The sequence below is a fragment of the Thunnus albacares genome, chromosome 12, assembly GCF_914725855.1.
Source record: "Thunnus albacares chromosome 12, fThuAlb1.1, whole genome shotgun sequence".
Classification (NCBI taxonomy): Eukaryota; Metazoa; Chordata; class Actinopteri; order Scombriformes; family Scombridae; genus Thunnus; species Thunnus albacares.
Genome location: NC_058117.1, coordinates 31,132,445 through 31,155,984, shown reverse-complemented (window position 1 = coordinate 31,155,984; position 23,540 = coordinate 31,132,445). Strand labels below are relative to the sequence as shown.

The following is a 23,540-nucleotide window of genomic DNA, read 5'->3' as shown; positions in this document are numbered from 1 at the left end:
CTACTGAAGAAAATGTGATGATATTGTGATGAAATGTCCACAGTTGAACAGACTGAAACAGTGTGGAGAGAAGACTGACCTGTGTGTGTGTGTGTGTGTGTGTGTGTGTGTGTGTGTGTGTGTGTGTGTGTGTGTCAGTGTCCTTCCAGTCTCAGTGCCAGGTGAAGCTGCTCTGTGTGCTGAACACAGTGCTGATAGTGAAGAGTCTGGTGTACTGCTGTGGACTCTCTCTGCTGATGATCCTCAGAAACAAGGGACCGTCCACCAACTGCACACATGCTGACTGACTGTTTTCTGCTCGCCTTTTCTCACCATCACATCTCATCAGTTCATCTCATTTATCACTTTGATCAGTGTTCACAAATGTCACTTATGACATGTTGTGGTTGGTTTTACATTTTCTCTCTTTATGCACAAGTTAGATACAGTTGTGCTGAATATATAAATACATATATACACATATATATTTACAAATTAAACCTTAACAGTTACTTTTTTATCTCAAGTTTATTTTGTTTCCTACTTTTAATGTTGACTTGTATTATACAAAAAATAAAAATAAACATAGAAAATATAATTTAGTTTTTAGTATTTTTCAAACCTTTATTACATTTATTATTTTGTGTTTAATACATTCCGCAAAGTTAGATTTGTCTTTTTAATTCATAACTTTGATATTCTTAATAAACTGTAACATCACAGTGTCTGTGTTTTATGAAGTTCTTTGTTTTTGTTGATTTTCCTTCAAAATTTGTGTCTCTGAACTGATTTTAATGTGTTATGCCCCAAAAAATACAGTATATTTGCAAATAACACCTGAACAGTTACTAATTATATAATTTTATTGCAGTGTTATAATGCTCTAGTTTATTCCCAATCAATAGTAACTTCTAAATGAACAATAAAAAAACATATAATTAAATAAGAACTATGGTTAAATATTTTACACCTTTCATTTTTTATTTAGTTGATTATCTTGTTGTTGTAACTTATCATACAATTGTCATTTTTAAATGTGATAATTTCAATAATCTGTGTAGTTATTTGCAAATAGGTTGAATTTTCTTTTATTATAGATTTTCTAATATTAGAATTACATTTGAATATATTTAACTAAAATGGAAGGAGTCTCTGTCTGTCTGTATGTATGTGTGTCCTTCGATTTTCTCTACAACAGTTCATCCGATCGACTTCACACTTGTCTGGTGTTTTGCTGAGGACACAATGAAGTGCAGCGTCAAGTGTGAAGTTGTTTGGATGAGCGGTTCACGAGAAATCCGCAAGCAGCAACACCAGAGGCCAAGTAATCAACCCATTCATAACAGACATATATTGAACAAACACTGCACTAGTACAAATTAATATTAGAATATCAGAATTAAAAGCAACTTTAAAAAATAAAGATCTTAATGAATCTGAGAACAGACATTTTTTAAAACCTTTTTTAGTTAAGAGCACGTGAAATTGAACTTTGATTTATAAACTGATATTCAGTAGCAGATAATATTGTGGAATTTTATTAAAGATATTGGATTATACAGAATGGCGGTAAAAAAGATTCATTCATTAGACTACAAATAGCCTCTAAATGATTGTAACTGTAACACAAATATTCAGATCAGACTAAAATGATGTATGTTACGCAAAATATTTACAGTGGAAAAACATATTTGGATCATATTTAAGTAATATTTAGTCTAAATATCTTATATACTTTATTTTATATATTCATATTGTATATAGAATGTATATGTCAAATAATCGGGCTGTTTAACTGCAAGTCGCGACATGTGGAAAAATAAATGACACTAAAATAACAAAAAAAGAATGAAAAATGATGAAATTACATCCAGCTGTTTTTTCCTACAGAGGTGAAAAGTAAATAAGTACATTTACTCAGTTAATGTACTCAAGTACAGTTTTACAGTACTTGTATTTAACTTGAGTTTTTCCATTTTAAACTAATTTAAACCTCTACTACACAACACTTCAGAGGAAAATATTGTATTTTTGTTGCTGTAGTTACTTTTGAGATTAATATTTTAAATTTAAATTAAAAAAAAAGATATGGTAACTCAAAAAATACAATAAATCAGTAAAGCAGTGTGTAGTTGTGTCTCCTCATGTTGCAGATGGGTTGTTATCAGTTCCACCGAAGAGACATGAAGACGACACCTGACTTTAAACTCTTCTGAACCCTCCGGTGGCTTCGTCTCTACAAACTAAACCCTCAGAACTTTATTTCTAATTCTAGTAGAGATCACAAAGCTTCCAAAAATACCAAATCTGTCAGGATGATATTTGAGGAAATGTGTCTAAACTCAGTGTTAAAAGAGAACGTCAATGAATGCATGATACCATCAGATGATGCAGGAAATTCAATTTATTTATTAAACTGAAATGTAAAACCACACAGCAGCAGCAGCAGCCTTATCTGTCCGCCGCAGGGGCTGATGGGAGGTTTGAGGAGCTGTTAGAAACCACGTGGCCCTCGTCTGATCTCACAGCTCGTCCTTGTTTGGCCTCAGCTGCATCAGAGCGCCACTTCTCCCCAGGTTCACCAGAGGAAACATCACTGCACAAAATGCTTTTCTTCCCAGCTGCTGCTCTGTGCTGTCTGTGTTCAGGTGAGTGTTTCCAGCCAATCAGGAGCCAACAAACTCAACCTTTAACAAACACTGTCACACTGACCTTCATCTGTGTGTCTGTTTCTCTACAGCACTGGTTGCCATGGCAGCAGAGCTGATTCAGGATGATTTAACATTGACCAGGAGAGCTGGTAAAAAAGTCTCCTTCAGCTGTGGAGGAACTAACCAGTGTAGCAGTAGTTACCAATATGTATTCTGGTACCAGAAGAAAGACACAGACACATTCACAAGGATTCTTCGTATTGATATGTCGAATGGTGATGAAGATAAAGGTTACAATCATCCTCAGAAAGATGATTTCTCAGTTGTAAGAACAAACAACGGCTGTGAGTTGAAGATCCAGAAAGTTAAACTCTCACATTCAGCCACCTACTACTGCTCGTGTTGGGATGTTACCCACAGTGAGAAATGATCCCTGCAGCCTGTACAAAAACCTCCAGATGAACAGATGTCAAACAGTGTTTGTGACAGGAAGAGAGCAGTAAACCACAGCCCAGGTTCACATATTTCACTTCCATCTCAGCCAGAGTCACAAACCAACTGAGCTGAGGACAATTTTCTTGTTTTGCTGCTGACAGTTTTTTTAATATTATATTTATTTATATGTTTATTATGTATTTCAGCAGGTTGTCTGTTGTTCCACACAGTGAGAACAAAGGATGAATACAGAACACATGGATGCTTCTTTGACCTTCTGTTGCAATAAAGTTCATTCCTCCGTCACAATGCTAATCTGCTCTAAATGCCAAAACTTCCTGTTGCTCCTTCACAATAAAAAACTTCTGCTCTTCCCTACACATCTGTCAGCAGATTTCATGATATAATATCACTTACGTAAATTATTGGTGTAGATTTGAGTGATTACAGAAGGGACATGTGGCTACCAATGTCAAGGTGCTGCTGAATTGTCCCTATCAACATTTTCACCGATCTCAAACATCTTTTTATTTTAAGTTGACATAATGTTAACGGTGAGATCTCTGCAGAGTTTCCAGGTTTGTGTGTTTTCTGCAAAAAGTGGGTTATTATGATAAAGAGTGAGGAAACGTGATATGGGGGATCCCTGACCTGATGATCTGGCAACCCAACTTCAAGCTGTTTTACACATTGTTGACAAGCTGCAGCTCGGCAGCAGCAGCAGCAGAGTCAGTGATGAATGAATGAGTGAATCTGAAGCGGTTAGTATTTATAGTTTAAATGTTTTAAACATTACAGAATATGAAAATGTCTTCACTGGACAAAACTAAGATCATCTGATCATTGTTATTAAAGAAGAACCAAAGTGTCAGTAAAAATCAAGAGCAGTTATTATTGCATATGTGTCAATAAGACATGAACATTTTTCATAAGGTAAAGTAGCCAAAGCTTGTTCAACTGATCTGTTTGTGACTGTCATCATTTCATTATGAAAATCCACAGCACAGAGACACACAGACAGGTGAGCTGCAGGTTCTCAGGTGAGCTCTGATGTCACAGTGAAATATCTTGCCGCAAGTCCAGGGTTTGAAAGGCAAGTCAGAAAATACATATTCAAGGTACATATTACATAACACATATTCAATAAAGTCAACATTTTGCAGTCAGGCTCTTTATGTGTGCACACATGTATGAATATGAAAGAGAAAAGTGAGATAGAGAGTAAGTGCACATACACAACTATTTTGGCCAAACAACCCCTAAATGTTAGAGGCCAAATCTGTGATTTATGTCCCTAACTGGTTCTGGTCAGGTTTCCTGCTGTGAGCAGTGGGACCTTTGGTTTAGTCTGTCCATCAAATCAAATCACTGATACAGAGCAAAATGACTATTGTCCAGATCAGATTTCTATAAAATGTTCCTGTTCATGATCCCCTGAGTGTGAATTCTAACATTTATGGTGACCTCCTGACCTTTCCATTAGCACCTCCATCAGGACAAAAGTTCCTCTAGATGGACCATTGGGAACAATTTCATTTCAGTATGTTGCTCAAAGACACTTTGACATGAATATGAACAGGACTGAACCACCAACCCTGCGATCAATGGAGGACCACTGAGTTTACCAAAAAATATTAGAGGGTTTGGCCACAACCTGCTTTTCATTCAACAATAAAAAGCAGGTTGTGTTAGTTTTTACCTAACTCTGTTTTATTTTAAGTATTTTACAGATATGATTAATGAGAAATCATTTTAGTTCATTTGTGTTTTTTGAATGGGAGCCGAAGGTTGGTCTGGCTCATGTATGGTGGGATGATGCGGTCGAGGAGAGGGATGAAGGAGGTCGATTGCGTGGGGGTGACTGAGGACCAAATGGAATCACAATGAGGCTGGAGCGTCATCATCCCCCTGTGGTTCCTAAAATAGGACAAGAAGAATTACTTATGCGGAAGTATTAACCCTAACAAGCATGTTAGCTTGTTAGGGTTAATACCATCCCACCATCATGCTGGTGAGCATGATGGTGGGAGGAAACTGGAGTACCCGGCGGAAACCCATGCAAACACGGGGAAGACATGCAAACTCCACATAGAAAGGACCTGGGACAGCCAGTGTTTGAAGCCAGGACCTTCTTGCTGTGAGGCATAAGTGTTAAACACTGAGCTGCCGTGATGCCCATCGAGAGGGGAGAGAGGAGAAAAAAGGGGTTTGGGCAGGGAGGGTCGTGAGAACTGAGACGAATGGGAGAGAACGGTGTTAGACAAGCCTATATAGGTATGCACGGATGATTGAATTAGTGAGGCGTAGGTGATTGAATTTAGTGAGAGAGAGGGGCGTGGTCTTGTTCCTGAACCTTTGTTATAATAATAACTCCATGATTTGATTTTCTTCCCACAGCAACCACTGTACTAAAGTTCCTAGCAAACATCTGTTCCATTCTATATTGACAGTGGAAGAGAAATTGATCATTGCGGTCTCTTGTTTCCTGGAGCTGTACGATTCATCATTGTTTGTTTGCCGTGACACAAACATAACTAGCCAATAATGTTTCATTCCATAGGCTACTCGGCCAACAATGTGACATTTTTATTTTTTAATTAACATAAATATAGACTAGGCACATTTGTCTTACTAAATAATACACAGTGGAAACATAAAAAAATGTATATTTTATCATCCCTGTCAAGTTCACGGCCAGCCTGCAAAATAGATCTGAACTACAAAATTCAAACTTGATATGGCCACAACCAACATGATGTCTACAGTGTTCAATGACCTGCTCCCTGCCAATGACTGCTAGGGGGCTGGCAGTGAGCAGACAGTGACCAGAGCGCCTACTGCTGCTCGTGAATCTCTTGATATGAGAGTCCAGTAACTAGTAGCCTATGCATGAATGTGAACAGGTTAGTCTTTTCAGCCCTAACTCTAACCCAAACACTTCAGGCCTTCCTCCAAGCCTGTAGTAATGTGGTAATGTAGACTGTCGGCAGTATTGTAATCTCTGAAAGTGACTCATTTTGGTCACTATTTCCACTAAAAAGAAAGAAAGAAACAAACAAACAAAAAGCTTGTATATCTTGGGCCTTCAAAGTGCTCTCTGAAACTAGACCTGGGATGGTTTGAGTCAATGAAATGAGAAAATCAAAACTTTGTTGTAAGAGCTAAACCAAATACATCTTGGAAAAGGTCTCCTCTTGGAGAGTAACATATGTCAGTATGGCTCCTGGTGTGAAATACTGAGCTTTGAACAGTGACCTCAATGAATGTTTGAAGGCTTATAATTCAGGAACAAAATGGGCTGCAGACATGAAACCAACTGTTATAGAGAGCTCTTGACCTCTGCTACCATGTGAGTATAGTCAACAATTGGGGGTGCTGTCAAATATGGGTAAAACATGGTTAAAATTAATTTTCAACTATTTAACAATTAGATATTTAAGATCCGATTACGCAAATGTGTTTATCATCCTCTTAAACTCCTCAATGTACTCTCAATTCAGTATTTACTCCTTCCAGTTCAAGGAAAAATACTAATATTTTTTCAAAAACTACAATTCCTCAGAGCTGCCCCATGCAGCTTGATACAAATCAGCACCACAATTGTGGTTCTTCCAGGTTGCAAAGTCGGGTTATAAAATATGGCCATAAAAAGATATATCTACTGAATTTATCAAATATCTAGCAACGCTGAAATAGTAATTACACTGTATCTGGATGATCTACATTAAGAAAAAGTAACGATGTTGGTTTATTACAGATATTTTAGGTACACTGTAAGAAATAGCTGCGAAATCCACAGTAATTTGCTGTATTTCTGCACGGTTAATTGCTGTAAATATGTTTACATTATAGTACTGTGTATTAGGCCTACAAAGACAGTAATCATAATGATACTGTAGAAATCACAGTAGTGAACACACTACTGTAGAAAATCACAGTAATCATTATGTTACTGTAGAAAATTACAGTAACTATTTCTTACTGTAGAAAATCTCAGTAGCGATATATTACCGTAGAAAATCTCTGTAACCATTATGTTACTGTAAGAAATCACACCAACTGTATGTTACCGTAGAAAATCACAGTAACTATTTTAGTACTGTAGAAAATCACAGTAACCGTATGTTACTGTAGTGAATCACAGTAACCATACATTGCGGTAGAAAATCACTATAATCATTATGGTACTGTAAGAAATCACAGTAACCATATGTTACTATAGAAAATTACAGTAACTATTTTAGTATTGTAGAAAATCAAAGTAACCATTATGTTACTGTAGAAAATCACAGTAACTATTTTGGTACTGTAGAAAATCACAGTAACCATATGTTATTGTAGAAAATCACAGTAACTATTTTGGTACTGTAGAAAATCACAGTAACCATTATGTCGTTGTAGAAAATCACAGTGACTATTTTAGTACTGTAGAAAATCACAGTAACCATTATGTCGTTGTAGAAAATCACAGTGACTATTTTAGTACTGTAGAAAATCACAGTAACCATATGTTATTGTAGAAAATCACAGTGACTATTTTAGTATTGTAGAAAATCAAAGTAACCATTATGTTACGGAAGAAAATCACAGTAACCATATGTTATTGTAGAAAATCACAGTAACCTTATGTTACTGTAGAAAATCACAGTAACCATATGTTACGGTAGAAAATCACTGTTGGGCCTTTGCTACAACTTTGGCTATCAGCAATAATTAATGATTATCAAGATAATTATTAATTACTAATAATAATGACCAGGCACCACCCTGGAGTCAGGGAAAAAAAGATAGCCAATTCAGTCTCAAAGTGTACTAATCTTTCAATTTGGAACTTTGAGTAATAATTAACTTAATAAGTATAAACAACATTACCACATCAATAGCTATTCAAGGTTGAAGGATTTTGAAGTTCTTTACAGAGCAGATGCTGGCAAAACTCTTTCTTGTGCAACGTTAAAACCGACAACAGGTATATCCAATAGCATTTATTTAACAAAGGGTAAAAGGAAAACACAATATTAATCTAGCTAAGTGTACCTATATACAAGTGTAAGTGTGTGCGTATGTGTGTGTGCGTGTGTATGTGTGTGTGTACTGTAGAAAGTCACAGTAACCATATGTTACTGTAGAAAATCACAGTAACCACATGTTACAGTAGAACATCACTGTAACCATTATGTTGCTGTAAGAAATCACAGTAACCATATATTACCGTAGAAAATCACAGTAATATTGATACTGCTGCAGACACCATTATGTTACTCTATTTGAGGTAGCAGCTTTCCCTTTTGTAAAGAAAATAACTAACTAACTAATAACTAACTAACTAACCAGACACCAAGCTAGTTTTTGTAGTTAAATTATTCACATCGATTTCTGGCTGCTCTGAAGTGTGCTAACATTCTTATGTTAGCTAGTGGTCTGTTAGCTAAGAGAAATCCATAGTTAACCTGACATGCCTTAATGTTACAGATATTAGCTTTATATATTCTGCCTCATAGCACATGTGAGAGCACTGTAACATGTATTTAGCCTGTGTCACCCCCTGGCTAACTCAACACTGTTATACGAGTTCACTGTGAAAACATCACCCTGTTTTTCTCATCCGTATACAGTACAGTACATGTTTTTTACAGTTTTTTTCTTGCAAATTTGTAACTTTAATCTCCGAGAATTTGTGAGAATTTTCTCCCAAATTTAAGACTGAGTTTTTTCTCAGAATATTACCCTCCCTCCCAAAGCTCATTTTTTACCTTATGATGGCCCTAATATGCTGTTGTAGTTGTCTGCTTTAATCTTTTATGATTTTCTCTAATTTGTATTTAATTACTATATATGTACTGTCCCTGCTTTCCTTCCAAATAAACTATGTAAATGGTATTTTATAAACAGTAACACTCATTGTTCTTATTTTCTCCCTTCCTCCTTGTGTACAGTTTTAAACTTGTCTTTTTTTAAACTTGCTGCTGAATTTTAAAGAACTTTGAGCTGCATTCTGTGCATGAAAGGTGCTATATAAATGAAGTTCATTCATTCATTCATTCATTCATTCATTCATTTCTGACAGAGTGACAAGGTGTGTTTGCTGCCCCCACTGGTTGATAAGGCTTTTCTGTCAAAGCTCCAGTAGATGTATTATTATAACACACTGGCTGTTACCAACAGTAAACACAAGTTATCAACAAGGACCAAAATCTAAAGGATTCTAACTTCAAATGACAGTCTGAGGATAAAGTACAAGTCAGGAAGAGTATTTTGATTCTTATGGAGGACACTTTTTACTATTGCAGGCTACAGAGCGACTGAAGTGGTGGACCGACCAACCGACTGACATTAGCATCCATATAGTCGCACTGCTAATGTGGCTAAAATCAAATAAAAGAAGAGACAGTCATGTTGATATGAACATTAGAGAAACACATCATGGAGATGAAATATGATACTGGTTAATAATTTGGATTTATTCGCCTCAGCTGACACATTCAACAACAGACAGGTTTTTGTCACAGTCACATTCACTGTGGGAGGAAACTACTACCTCATCTTTGGCTCTGGAACTAAACTGTTTGTAACAGGTAAGACTAAACTTTCATTTTCCTTCAGTTGTTTTATTGCACAAGTTTTAAGTTTATTTTCTGCTGCTTGAGGATTTACACATTGATTTCCATAATAATTAGAGAATTCATTGTGCAACCATTCTATCATTAAATAAGCATCAGAAAGGAGTTTGTCTTCATATGTTTCTTGGAAGTAAAATCTTTAAACTCTTCCAAATACTCAGAGAAACTCAGCACTGATATTCTAATTTCATTCTGTATTCTCATCAGCTGCTGTTCAATGAAACTTCTTCTCTCGCTCCTGAAAGAAATTAAATTCTAGATGAATGATTGTGGAAGATTTTCCTGCTCTGATCATCTGTTGACTTTTTATACACAATCTTGAGATAATTTAAGTAAATTTCATTGATGAGCAGGATTCTTCAGTCTCATACAGATTCAGAGTTGATTTCATTAAGCTCTCAGTCTCAGTCCGTCATTTCATTTACTACATTTCAATGAAAACTACAATCACTAATTTCATCAACATGGACAGAAAGTACAAAGTATGAACACAGATTTAATGTCAGCAAATTAGGACTTATATATAGTATTTTAACATAGATATATTATGGTCTATGGTGTTATGGTATATATGGAGGTAAATATGTGTAAATTAGTGCTGTCTGGTGGACAAACTATGTATTACTGGATTATCTTTGTCATCTTTGTTGTGTTATTTCTGGTTATTTATCTGCAGACATGTATGTGGTGATACCAGTTTATATATATGTGTGTGTGTTTTTAATGTGTTTGTTTTATTTTATTTCATTATTATTTCATTCTCTTACTATATGTTTTGTTTTTTATTGTATTCTCTTTAATTGTAAATGTGTTGGGACCATGCTGCATGGTGATTCTGCACTTTAAAGAAAACTGATTGATACACTTATCTACCAATATACTGTACATATGTATTGCTGTGCATATGTATAGTTTTTCAATCTCATGTATGATGAATCATGGCATAAAGTTTAGTGATATATATCATAAAATATAGCAGACACAATTTATACCTATTTTATGATGAAGGTTAATATTCTGCATTCTACAAATGTAATTTTATTATATTTTATATGACATTGTTTTTCATGAATTATATGTAAAAATTTAAATAATAATGAACAGAACTTTTTATTGTCATCTTTCCATTTTTTCTTGAACTTCTATCTAGATGAAGATATATATGAAAATATGTATCAGTGTAGATGATGTTTGTGGTGTATTGATGAGTAGTTTAGTGATCATGTAGTTTCCAGGATCAGACTGAATGCAGTGCAGTGCTGTAAGCTGCTGTTGACTGTGTGAATGTGTGTCTGTGCTGCTTGTTGCTGCGGTCAAACTTCAGTTGAGCAGGTAGTGAAGCCCGTGGTGAGCGTGTACCCAGCAGCCCATCTGGAGGGGAAGAGCTCCCTGCTGTGTCTGGCCTCAGCCATGTCTCCTCCTCTGGTCCAGTTCTCCTGGAAAAGACAGAAGAACGGCCGGCTGGAGGATCTGAACCCTGCTGAGGGAGAGCAGCTGGAGCTCAGAGAGCCGGGACGCACTGCCTCCATCCTGCTGCTCCATCAGCAAGAGAGGAGCACATATAAATACCGCTGCTCCGTCAAGCACGAAGGGGGCACAGTGAGGGCCAAAACAGAACAAGGTAATGAAGGCTTGGTGACTGTGTTCAGCAGTGATTCAGCTTCATCTGGAGATGCTGTCAGAGAGAGCAGAGGAGCAGAGCACTGACTAATTTGTTTTTAACTTTTTTCTGTTTCAGATGTTTCTACTCTTCCTTCACCAACAACAGCTCCAACTGCAACTCCAACAGTAGCTCCAACAGCAACTCCACCAGCAGTTCCATCAGCATCTCCGACACCAGCTCCATCAGCAGATCCACCAGCAGCTCTTGTCCCGTCTCAGTACCAGGTGAAGCTGCTCTGTGTGCTGTACACAGTGCTGATAGTGAAGAGTCTGGTGTACTGCTGTGGACTCTCTCTGCTGATGATCCTCAGAAACAAGGGACCGTCCACCAACTGCATACATGCTGACTGACTGTTTTCTGCTCGTCTTTTCTCACCATCACATCTCATCAATTCATCTCATTTATCACTTTCATCAGTGTTCAGAAATGTCACTTATGACGTGTTGTGGTTGGTTGTAAATTTACGGTTAAGACACAGTTGTCTTAAAACTATAAATACACACACAAACATGTAAATTCTGTAGAATATTGTTATCTTGATGCTTGATTTTGCTGCTTATAGTATTTTTTCTTTCTTGTGCATTTTCTTTTTAATACATTATGCAGAGGGTGGCAGGTTTGTCAAAGTCATTCAAAGTAACATCCTCAATAAACTGAAATATCACAGATTCTGTCATTTATAGTCATTCTTGTTTTTATTGATTTCCGTTTGGCTTCACATAATACAAATAATCAGACAGAGAATCAACTATATTGGCCAAGTTTGCTGATACCTACAAGTAATTTGACTCTTGTCGTGAGTAGATCTCAGTAAACTTTCACATAGTGCTAAAAACAAGTGTACAGGAAGATACAAAGAAAATTGGAATTATGAACAATATTAATATTATTATGAATGTGGGTTTTGTTATTCAATTAATCATTTATTATAATTAAGGTGGAATATGTAACACCAACAGATGTATATCTGCATTTGTTCTTTTTCTGAATAAGGAACATTTTTTTTGCTCTATTCATTAAAAATGAGCAGGAGTTGTTTTTTTTACATACATGTGATGTTTATGTTGCTTTGTAAATATATATCACATATGTTTGTTTGTGTTTTATATTTAATAAAAATATCTTAAATAATATGATTTAAGTTGGGTTCTTAATTTTAGTCATGCATTATTTATTATTATTATTAGGATGTTTAGCACCTCAATCACAGTTTCAACCATTTTATTGTCATCGATTTGTTTAAAGTGAATTGAGTGATTTATTTGTGAACTCAGTACAGACTGTGGGACCTGAGCAGACTGCAGGAGTTTGAACGTCTCCCTTTATTTAATGATGTCAGTTTCTCAGCTCTGAGTTTAGGATTTCAGCTGCTTCTCTCACACATTAATAACACAGATTAAAACTGAGACAGCGAGCGCTGAATTCATACTGAAGTTCCTGGAATGATTTTTTAACCAGAGTCGATGGTTGTAACCGTCATTGTGTTAATAAAGTGAAAAACCACAGTGAACAGTGTGGAGGCTGCTGAGCAGAAACCCACACGGCCCGTCTGCTGCAGGAAAGGAAGTGTTGATTCGCTGTCAACAGTTTTATATGAGTCCTAATAACCGCCGAGAACAGATTCATACCTGCTGCTGTGCACTCATGAACTTCCCTCCCTCTCATTTGTCATGTGGGTCTTTTCTCTTGTTGTCTGTAAAACTTTTTTCCACTGAGCCCTCCACCCACACAGTCAAACTGAGCCCAGCCACCAACAAAGGCCACACATCTGGAGGTCTTGTCACTTTTTCTTTTTTGGAGCTTTTAGCAAAGGTACACTTTACAGCAGGGGAGGAATGTAATAAAGTACAATTGTGAGGTATTTTACATGACTATTTCCATTTTATGCTTCTTTATACGTCCACTCCACTACATTTCAGAGAGAGATATTTTACTTTCTACTCCACTACATTTACTTCACAGCTATAAGTACTAGTTACTTTTCAGATTTAGATTTTACCAGTAAAGCTGATGATGTATTTTATATTTGAAATACATTTAGATCACTTCATAGGGATTTATTTTCATTTTACATATAAGGGTTTTTTCAGTGTCCAAAAAGCCACATTAAATCCCCTTTGACTCCATGTTTTAAAACAATACAACATGAAACATTTCAAGAGTGGTGAATACTTTTCACAGGCTCTGTATATATGTATATGATCAATGTAACAGTGTGTGAGGCCAATTTACATAAAGAGTACTTTTACTTTTGATACTTTAAGTACATTTAGCAAATAATACTTCTGTAATTTTGAAAGTAAAACCATTACTTGTAAAGTAGTATTTTATACTGTATTATTGGTACATTTACTTAAGTGAAACAGTTCAATACTTACTTTCAACATTTTCTGCTTTGACTAGCTGTTGATGTTGCTTGATTATACGTATTGAAAGAATTTGAAACTTTATTGTGTTATTGTCTGATATATATATTTTTTTCTTTCTTTTGTATTTTAATTTTAATACATTACACATAACAGTTTCCGTCTTTTATAATCATCCTTGTTTTTATTGATTTCAGTTTGGCATAAAATATTGTAAATAATCGGACACAGAATGCACTATATTGGCCAAGTTTGTTGATACCTACAAGTAATTTGACTCTTGTCATCAGTAGATCTCAGTGAACTTTCACATAGTGCTAAAAGGAAATGTACAGGAAGAAACAAAGAAAAGCTTACAGCTAAACAGAAACAACAGTAAAGACAAACAAACATAAACATGTAGCTATTAAATACAAGCAAGTAAGTGTGGTGTGCCAACAGGTTCATCTTTTATAATTGTTTCAGTGTGGATGTACAACTCTATGCTGAAGACACTGTTGTTTACACACATGACGAAACAGCAGAGAGCTGCTTTGAAGCTACAGCTGCTATAAAAACGATCACACAGTGGCTTGATTAGTCTGCACTGAAGCCTGAATCTAGTCAAAATGATGGGTGTGTTTTTGGATTTTTTTCTAAATCACCAAAATACTGATCAGCTCTTGCAGTATTACTTAAAGTATTAAACTTTATTTATTTATTCATTCTGCTGCTATGATTGATGATAACAAATGTAGGATGTATTTTTTTTAAATGTTGCAGAGAGGAAGTGAATGTTAAAAATGTTCTTACAGTGTGAATTTAAACACTCTGCAGGTAAAAACCTCAATTTAGAAGAAGATGAAATATTTCAGAAACACCACAATTTAAAAACTAGTACTAAATAGTAATATAACTATTAAATATAAAATCTACATTATTAAATATGAATTTTTAGTACAGGTAATTAGGCACAATATGAATAGTATTATTAATTTGGGTTGTTTTGTTATTCAATGAATCATCAAGCACGAGGGGGGAACAGTGGAGGCCCAAACAGAACAAGGTAATGAAGGCTTGGTGACTGTGTTCAGCAGTGATTCAGCTTCATCTGGAGACGCTGTCAGAGAGAGCAGAGGAGCAGAGCACTGACATTTCTCACTGCAACTCCAAACATTTGACTCCTTTTGTGTTTCAGAGCTTCCAGCTCCAGCAGCCTCCTGTCCTCCAGAGAGAGAGCCAGCAGACCTGCCAGCTCTGCAGCAAGCTGACTGTAAGATCACCTGCTGCCTCTCTGCATGCTCTGACAGCTCCAATGTCCTGCTGCAGTTAGGGCTGCATATCAGTCTGTTCACTTTCTGCTCATCATTGAAGAATTTAAACATACACTCCCTGATTCTGTTAGAGTGTCCCACAGCACAACAAGTCCCACTGAGAGAGCTTTCACTTCACAGGCTGACAAATAACACCTTTTGGGGGCGCTATACTCAGTTTTAGGCCTCCAGGGTGATAGAACAAGTTTAGGGAGTATATCTTAAAGCTCCACTCATCAATAGTTTTATATTAAGAATGAATCTAATGACTAAATGAGCTTTTTAGCCTCTTTTAGCTCCTAGCTGTGGTTTTGCAGCACATTTCCTGTCTGCTTCAGTCTCAGTGTTTCCAGCAGCAGCAGCTGTTTTCTGATAAACCCACTGTACACTACCTGCCCAGCACCAAACAGCAGACAGACCATAATATGTCAGAGAGGAGTTTGTTAGCTTGTTGTGGAGTTCTTCTGCCCCCAAGTGGTAAAAACTTCAAATCTATAGTAACCTGTGTGTTTTTAAACAGTATTTGGACTTTGCTTTTTATCCTTGAGTGATTTTAATTGTTATAAATTGTAGTTAGTTGTGGATTCAAAAGTTGTTTATAGTTGAAAACAGGAAATCAAATCCTGTTTGGGGCCCCTAAAAAGCTGGGTCCAGCCCTGATTTGTTGTATTTAATAAGGGCCTTTGAGCTGTCAGTCAAACTGTAGTCGACCCCTGTCTTCATGTAAAGCTGGTCGTCCCGTCTGGAAAAGTCCAAGTTCTACTGAAGAAAATGTGATGATATTGTGATGAAATGTCCACAGTTGAACAGACTGAAACAGTGTGGAGAGAAGACTGACCTGTGTGTGTGTGTGTGTGTGTGTGTGTGTGTGTGTGTGTGTGTGTGTGTGTGTGTGTGTGTGTGTGTGTGTGTGTGTGTGTGTGTCAGTGTCCTTCCAGTCTCAGTGCAGGGTGAAGCTGCTCTGTGTGCTGTACACAGTGCTGATAGTGAAGAGTCTGGTGTACTGCTGTGGACTCTCTCTGCTGATGATCCTCAGAAACAAGGGACCGTCCACCAACTGCACACATGCTGACTGACTGTTTTCTGCTCGCCTTTTCTCACCATCACATCTCATCAATTCATCTCATTTATCACTTTGATCAGTGTTCACAAATGTCACTTATGACGTGTTGTGCTTGGTTTTACATTTTCTCTCTTCATGCACAAGTTAGATACAGTTGTGCTAAATATATAAATACATATATACACATATATATTTACAAATTAAACCTTAACAGTTACTTTTTTAGCTCAGGTTTGTTTTGTTTCCTACTTTTAGCTTTGACTTGTATTATACAAAAAATAAAAAAGAAATATACTTAGTTTTTAGTATTTTTAAACTTTTATTATGTTTATTTGTGTTTAATTCATTCTGCAAAGTTAAATTTGTCTTTAAAATTTGTATTTGTACTGATTTTAATGTGTTATGCCCCCAAAATACACAGTGTATTTGTAAATAAAGCCTTAACAGTTACTGATTATATAATTTTATTTTAGTGTTATGATACTCTAGTTTATTTCCAATAAAGATTAACTTCTGAATGTACAATAAAAAAAACTACAATTCAATTATAACTATGGTTAAATAATTTACATTTTTATCATTTTCTTTAGTTAATTATATTGTTTTTAATGAATTTTTTAACATGTTATACAATTGTTATTTTTTGTGATAATCTCAGTAATATATCCAGTCATTTGCAAATAAGCTGCATTTTCTCTTATTGTAGATTTTGTAATATTAGAATTACAATTGAATATATCTAACATAAATGGAAGGAGTCTCTGTCTGTCTCTCTACACCTTGTTTTTCCAGCACATCCCAGGAATGCTTGATCAGATTGAGATGTGGGGGATTAGGAGGCCAAGGCAACACCTTGAACTCTTGATCATGTTCCTCAAACCATTCCTGAACAGTTTTTGCAGTGAGGCAGTGAGGCATTATCCTGCTGAAAGAGGCCACTGCCATCAGGGAATACCTTTTCCATTGTCTGTGCTGGCATGAGTGTGTTTGGTTATTAGAAATAAATAATAATGATCAGAGATAATGATTAATCATTAAACCATTAAATTATTAATATTAATTAATAATACGAGGCATCAATAAGGTAGTCTCATAAACAAAATAGTTCACTTAGTAGAGCTGATATCTGGGATGTCAACATCCACGAGTGAACAGTGACGGTTTAATCCAGAGTTCTGACTCTCAATCAGCCACTTATCACAATAAATATGCACAATAATGACAAAAGACTTCTCTTTAAAGCTATAACTGTGTTCATTAATCTCCACAAGAGACAATAAAGTCAACAAATGTTTCATTTAACAAACACTATACTACCAACAAATACTAATCAAACAATACACATAGAACAGCAGCTGTGTACGGTCAACCACATGTAAGCAGAAGCATGTGTGTGTGGATGACAAGATGGCGGACATGATCTGGCCAGATGACGTCACGCGAGCTAAGATGGTGGATGTGATCTGGTGAGAGGACATCGCACGAGATCCAACATGGCTGCCGTGACTTTTGGAGGAAGTCACATCACGTGGAGGATGTGACCGCAGCGTTTCTGTTAAACAATAGCAAGATGGTGCCAACCGATGGTCGGTGTCTCGATTTCACCCAATTCAACTTATCAAACACACGTGTCTGATGGCAGATGAAGAGGGGCAGAGTGGCTCTGTGTCAAACTCTATCTGACTGTCAGATGTGTAATAGAGGTGCGTGTATGTGTGTGTGTGTGTGGGTTAGTAGCGAGAGAGGGAAGAAAGAGGAGGAAAAAACGATTCTCGGCGGGGTCCCACAACCGCAGTGGTTGCTTTATCTACAGAGAGCGTGCATACGGACGGTAAACGGTACGCATGTTGTCAACTTACTTTTCACTCGTGGTGGCACAAACACAGCAGACAACACAAATAGTCTAGAGTGGTGAAAACAAACTAAACAGGCAGCAACTTCAAATACTCCTCAGAGTATAGCAGGCAAAAGGACTCGGCGGCCCGTCAAATCACACAACAAAATACAAGCAACAAGCTTATTAACACATAAAATCTAATACAGTCTCTGCCAAGACGACTTCTAACTTTTGTCCCTCTTGGAAGTGAATCGATGTGTTTTTCAGTCTGTCAGTAAAATCCAGCACGGGTCCTACAGTGAGTGGTCCTAGCGGTGCCGTCCTTAGTTCCTCAAGGCTGATGGCGGCTGTTAGTCGACCCAGTTGATAGACAGCCAGGCACAGAAGTTATCCGCATCTCTGTGAAGAAATCTTTTTTCCTTCTGCAGCCACACTTAAAACAGTGGGTTGCAAACAGGATCTCTCTCTTGGATCTGGTGATTGTGTTCGGGTGAACATGTGGCAAAGTCGGCGAGGGGAATTACACGTGCACAGGGTTACCTCCTTTAGTAAACTGGCTCACGGAGAAAGCAAAGCTTCTTTCAGGCGCGGTTACAATGTAAAGGCAATGATGAATTCTAAAGCCTCCTGGTCAGGCTTCAGAGTTTACATGTAGGCCTGCCTTTGTCTGACCCTATGGTTGAGGCCCAACACCATGAAGGGGTGTACTTGGTCTGCAACAATGTTTAGGTAGGTGGTACGTGTCAAAGTAACATCCACATGAATGACAGGACCCAAGGTTTCCCAGCAGAACATTGCTCAGAGCATCACACTGCCTCCACAGGCTTGTCTTCCTCCCATAGTGCATCTTGGTACCATCTCTTTTCTCTTAAGAGTTAGTGACGGTGGGCTTCAGTCTGCAGCCAGTGAGTCGTCCTCAAATTAAAGTTTTCATTTGATGAATGTGGCTGCTGATATACTAAATTTAACTGAATGGGTTTTATTTGCATAAAGAAAAGAAAAACTATGGTTTGGACGATGGGCAAGTAATGTAATTGGTGTCTGTCCCAACACTGTGTAACACTGGTAACATCAACAACTGTTGCAAGCCTACTGTCCACATGATGTAAAAGAAAACATGATTCATCAGACCAGGCCACCTTCTTCCATTGCTCCATGGTTCAGTTCTGATGCTCACGTGCCCATTGTAGGTGCTTTCAGTGGTGGACAGAGGTCAGCATGTTCTGACACCTGTCTATCATAGCCAGCATTGATTCTCAGCAATTTGTGCTACAGTAGCTCTTCTGAGGGATCGGACCAGATGGACTAGCCTTCGCTTCCCACGTGCATCAGTGAGCCTTAGGTGCCCATGACCCTGTCACAGGTTCACCGCTTGTTTTTCCTTGGACCACTTTTGCTGTTCTGGAGATGCTCTGACTCAGTCATCCAGCTATCACAATCTGTCCCTTGTCAAAGTGGATCAGATCCTTACGCTTGCTCATTTTTCCTGCTTCCAACACATCAATTTCAAGAACTGACTGTTCACTTGCTGCCTAATATATCCCACCCCTTGACAGGTGACATTTTAATGAGATAATCAATGTTATTCACTTCACCTGTCAGTGGTTTTAATGGTTTGGCTGATCAGTGTATCTTCTACCTTAAAACGTTACACTCTGGTGGCTTGAATGAAGAATTAGATATGACTTGTTTCTGTCACTCCATCTTATTGTCTTTCCGCACCGGTGGGTCCCATTCCCAGTGTAAAAGCTAACAGTTGTATGTTTATATGTCAGTATGGATATGAGAATATGTTCATGCTATGGAATTATATTATCCTAATGTGTTTGTAATGACTTGATCTGCTAGAAATTGGCTTCATGGGTGTTCAAGCCCTGGATCATTGATTAGGTGCACCTGTAGAGTAACCCACATACAGGGTGACTCATCATGCATGTTTCGTTTTGCACTGAGGAAAGTTCAACATTGACTGAAACATTTGCACTCTTGCACTGTATGAACTTTTGGACATTGTTTCACTGTCTGTATGGCCTGTAATGTAACAAATAGAAATATTTAAAATCCAGACTTTAGTTTGAATTCTTTTTTGTTCTCTGTGTGTGAGTCCTTCCTTGCTGCACGATCAACTCATCAATACAACTGACTAATCGTTGCAGTTCTTGTTATTATTAACATTTGTTCTCACACTTGCTTCTCCTGCTAAGATAAGTCACAATGTCTGATGTGAGAAAGGTCTGTTGGTACTAGTAGTAGTAACAGTACTAGTAAGTCTGATTATATAACACAGTTCATACAGTGAGGCAGTTTCAATGTGCTTTGGAAACACTTTAAAAAAAGAATTAGAAACACAAGAAAGTGTCAAAGTAAGTGAAATTAAAACAATATTAAATGAAACTATATGTACACATGATATATACACACACACATATATAACATATATACTCTTTATACACATTTGGGGTCATGAAAACAAAAGTTTGAAGAGACTAGTAGTAGTAGAAGCAATGTGTTGTTGCAGCCACATGAGGGCAGCAGTGTAAAGGTTTGATTACTGACAGCTCAGCACAGAGCAGATAGAGGTAATATAATATAAAGTGGAGAATGAGAAGTAAACTACAGCTTTAAAGTCTAATAAAATGTCAGAAAAATATAAATAAAATATAATATAATGTGTAAAATATATTATGAATATTATATAATAAAAAGGGAGAGAGTTACATTTGGTTTTGCTCCTGAAAACAGCTGAACATGTAGACTGGTGCAGGTTGTATTTGGTACCAACCTTTTATTTAATAATCATGAATAAATATTCAGTTATTTACAAGTAAGCTGAATTTTCTCTTATTGTAGATTTTGTAATATTAGAATTATTATTGAATATTATACACAAATTAACAATATTAGATTTAAAACAACTCTGAAATAAAAACATAGAAGAGATAATAATGAATCTGAAAAACATATTTTGAAATACAATTTTCTTTGTATCAAAGCATATGAAGCTGAAAATTATTATTATTATTATTATTATTATTATTATTATTATTATTATTATTATTATTATTATTATTATTATTATTATTATTATTATTATTATTAATAATAATAATAATAATAATAATAATAATAATAATAATAACAAAAGTTTCCAAAAATATCAAATCTGTCAGGATGAAATTTGATGAAATGTGTCTAAACTCAGTGTTAAAAGAGAGCGTCAATGAATGCATGATACCATCAGATGATGCAGGAAATTCAATTCATTTATTAAAGTGGATTAAATAAATATAAGGGGAACATTTAAAGGTTTAAATCACAGTTCAGGAGGAGCTTTGTGGATTTGTAGTTTTTTTTTTTATTTTCATCACATCTGTTCTACAAACAACAGTGAACAATCTGTGTTGCTAAATTCACCACCAACCTGAACGTGTTTGTGGTTCCATGAATGTTTTTGTGTTTTGTTGTGTCCCAGATTTTTGATCTGCTGCCAGATTAAAATCAAGATGAAGAAAGTGAAAGTGAAGCACACAGAGAAACAGAGACGTGGAGGAAAACATATGATTAAAAAATAAGAGTCAAATCATTTTAAAAACCAGTTGAGATAATATCAGTCCGTCTCTGCTCTCCATCACTTTCACTGTTAAACTAATATGAGTTTGTGTTTCTGCTTCTTTTAAATGCAGCTGTAATGATTGTAAATATTTGAATAGAGCTGATAAATTCTCACATTAACACCTGTGAACAATCAAACAGTGATGTGTCAGTGACGTCCATCTCCATGGTAACTGTGTGCAGCCTGTTGCTCCTCCACTCAGAGGAAAACCACACAGCAGCAGCAGCAGCAGCAGCAGCCTTATCTGTCCGCCGCAGGGGCTGATGGGAGGTTTGAGGAGCTGTTAGAAACCACGTGGCCCTCGTCTGATCTCACAGCTCGTCCTTGTTTGGCCTCAGCTGCATCAGAGCGCCACTTCTCCCCAGGTTCACCAGAGGAAACACCACTGCACAAAATGCTTTTCCTCCCAGCTGCTGCTCTGTGCTGTCTGTGTTCAGGTGAGTGTTTCCAGCCAATCAGGAGCCAACAAACTCAACCTTTAACAAACACTGTCACACTCACCTTCATCTGTGTGTCTGTTTCTCTACAGCGCTGGTTGCCATGGCAGCAGACCTGATTCAGGATGATTTAACATTGACCAGGACAGCTGGTGAAACAGTCTTCTTCAGCTGTGGAGGAACTGATCAGTGTGACTATGATTGGGTATACTGGTACCAGAAGAAAGACGCAGAAACATTCACATTTATTCTTACAATTAACAGGAATACCAGTGAAGTTAAATCAAATGACAATCATCCTCAGAAAAGTGATTTCTCAGCTCCAAATAAACCAAAAGGCTGGGAGTTGAAGATCCAGACATTTCAACTCTCACATTCAGCCACCTACTACTGCGCCTGTGGGAAGAAAGGTACCCACAGTGAGAAATGATCCCTGCAGCCTGAACAAAAACCTCCAGATGAACAGATGTCAAACAGTGTTTGTGACAGGAAGAGAGCAGTAAACCACAGCCCAGGTTCACATATTTCACCTCCATCTCAGCCAGAGTCACTAACAAACTGAGCTGAGGACTAAATGTTTGTCTGTTGGTGTCAGGATTTTGATTTAAACATTATATTTCATTGATATTATTTATCAGCTATTTCAGCAGGTTTCCTGTTGTTCCACACAGTGAGAACAAAGGAGCAACACAGAAGCACAATGATACAACAAGATGAAGACAAACAAACAAACAAACAAACAACAATATAACACAGATAAAAGAGACAAATAATGGAGAGATCAAAAGTGAAACTTTATTAACATTTGATTTAATAACAAAAATTGAGAAAATAATAAATAGAAAAAGATGTTTGACAGAGTTGAAAGTTTGAGATGAAGATAAAAATGGTCTTCTTTGACCTGCTGCTGGAATAAAGTTCATTCATCCTTCACAATAATCATCTGCTGTTAATGAAAACACTTCCTGTGGCTCTTTCACAATAAAAGCCTTCAGGCAGCATTCTTCACGTCACATCTTTGAGCAGATTTCAACAGATAATTTCACTTTAGTAAAAGATTCAACACAATTCTTGGATTTATGACAATGTCCCCTCAACAGAAATGTGGTAAATGTAAATGGATTTTGCTCTGTGAGCAGCTGAGACTGTATTCACAAGAGAAACGACAGCAGACACTGTTTGTTTCTTTTAACACGACCACCATCATTTCCTTTCCTTTAACCACGTGTTTATTATTGTAACCATGACGACACAGCTCCCCTCATCTTAAGGAGGAAGTCATTTTAACCCAAACCATGATCTTTACCTAAACCTAACTAAACCTGAACCACAGGTTCTGATGTTTACTGTCCATATTCTAAGACAAATGGCTCCGCTACAGCATTTACTATTAGAAATTTAATCCTTTATGTGATTCAAAATGTTAAACAGCAATTGATTGACAAGCAAACAAAAACTACGGCTCCTATGAAAATGTACCTGCATGGCAGCACAGGTACTAATGTCATCCTAACTTGGTTTAGTTCATAATACTCAACAAATCTCCTCAAATGTGAAGTTTACAACTTTTGAACTTTAATTTTT

At 36.8% G+C, this 23,540-nt stretch overlaps 2 protein-coding genes and 1 long non-coding RNA gene across 3 annotated transcripts; all 3 read left to right on the top strand.

Moving 5' to 3' along the window:
• The first annotated feature begins 1,542 nt into the window (after window positions 1-1,542).
• Window positions 1,543-11,984, top strand: LOC122993454. The gene is made up of 6 exons (XM_044367614.1): window positions 1,543-1,548; window positions 2,417-2,627; window positions 2,720-3,049; window positions 9,506-9,640; window positions 11,010-11,306; window positions 11,424-11,984. The coding sequence occupies exons 1-6, from the start codon at window positions 1,543-1,545 to the stop codon at window positions 11,696-11,698; spliced, it is 1,254 nt and encodes a 417-aa protein (XP_044223549.1). The 3' UTR covers window positions 11,699-11,984.
• A 2,664-nt stretch (window positions 11,985-14,648) lies between these two features.
• LOC122994502 lies at window positions 14,649-15,957 on the top strand. Its single transcript, XR_006406611.1, has 3 exons — window positions 14,649-14,759; window positions 14,907-14,966; window positions 15,934-15,957. It is a non-coding gene; the product is annotated as an uncharacterized LOC122994502 (long non-coding RNA).
• Window positions 15,958-17,476: 1,519 nt separating this feature from the next.
• LOC122993450 lies at window positions 17,477-22,397 on the top strand. The gene is made up of 4 exons (XM_044367608.1): window positions 17,477-17,535; window positions 18,174-18,255; window positions 21,722-21,956; window positions 22,049-22,397. The coding sequence occupies exons 1-4, from the start codon at window positions 17,477-17,479 to the stop codon at window positions 22,384-22,386; spliced, it is 714 nt and encodes a 237-aa protein (XP_044223543.1). The 3' UTR covers window positions 22,387-22,397.
• The last annotated feature ends 1,143 nt before the right edge of the window (window positions 22,398-23,540 follow it).

Bases quoted from the DNA above. Each gene is read 5' to 3' on its own strand.
- LOC122993454 (XM_044367614.1), top strand. The intron at 3,050-9,505 runs GTGAGAAATGAT...GATGAAATATGA, and splicing joins GTGTTGGGATGTTACCCACA to TACTGGTTAATAATTTGGAT. The intron at 9,641-11,009 runs GTAAGACTAAAC...GTCAAACTTCAG, and splicing joins AACTAAACTGTTTGTAACAG to TTGAGCAGGTAGTGAAGCCC.
- LOC122993450 (XM_044367608.1), top strand. From the start codon at position 17,477: ATGGCGGACATGATCTGGCCAGATGACGTCACGCGAGCTAAGATGGTG. The intron at 17,536-18,173 runs GTGAGAGGACAT...TGTGTTTTTCAG, and splicing joins AAGATGGTGGATGTGATCTG to TCTGTCAGTAAAATCCAGCA. The intron at 21,957-22,048 runs GTGAGTGTTTCC...GTTTCTCTACAG, and splicing joins TCTGTGCTGTCTGTGTTCAG to CGCTGGTTGCCATGGCAGCA.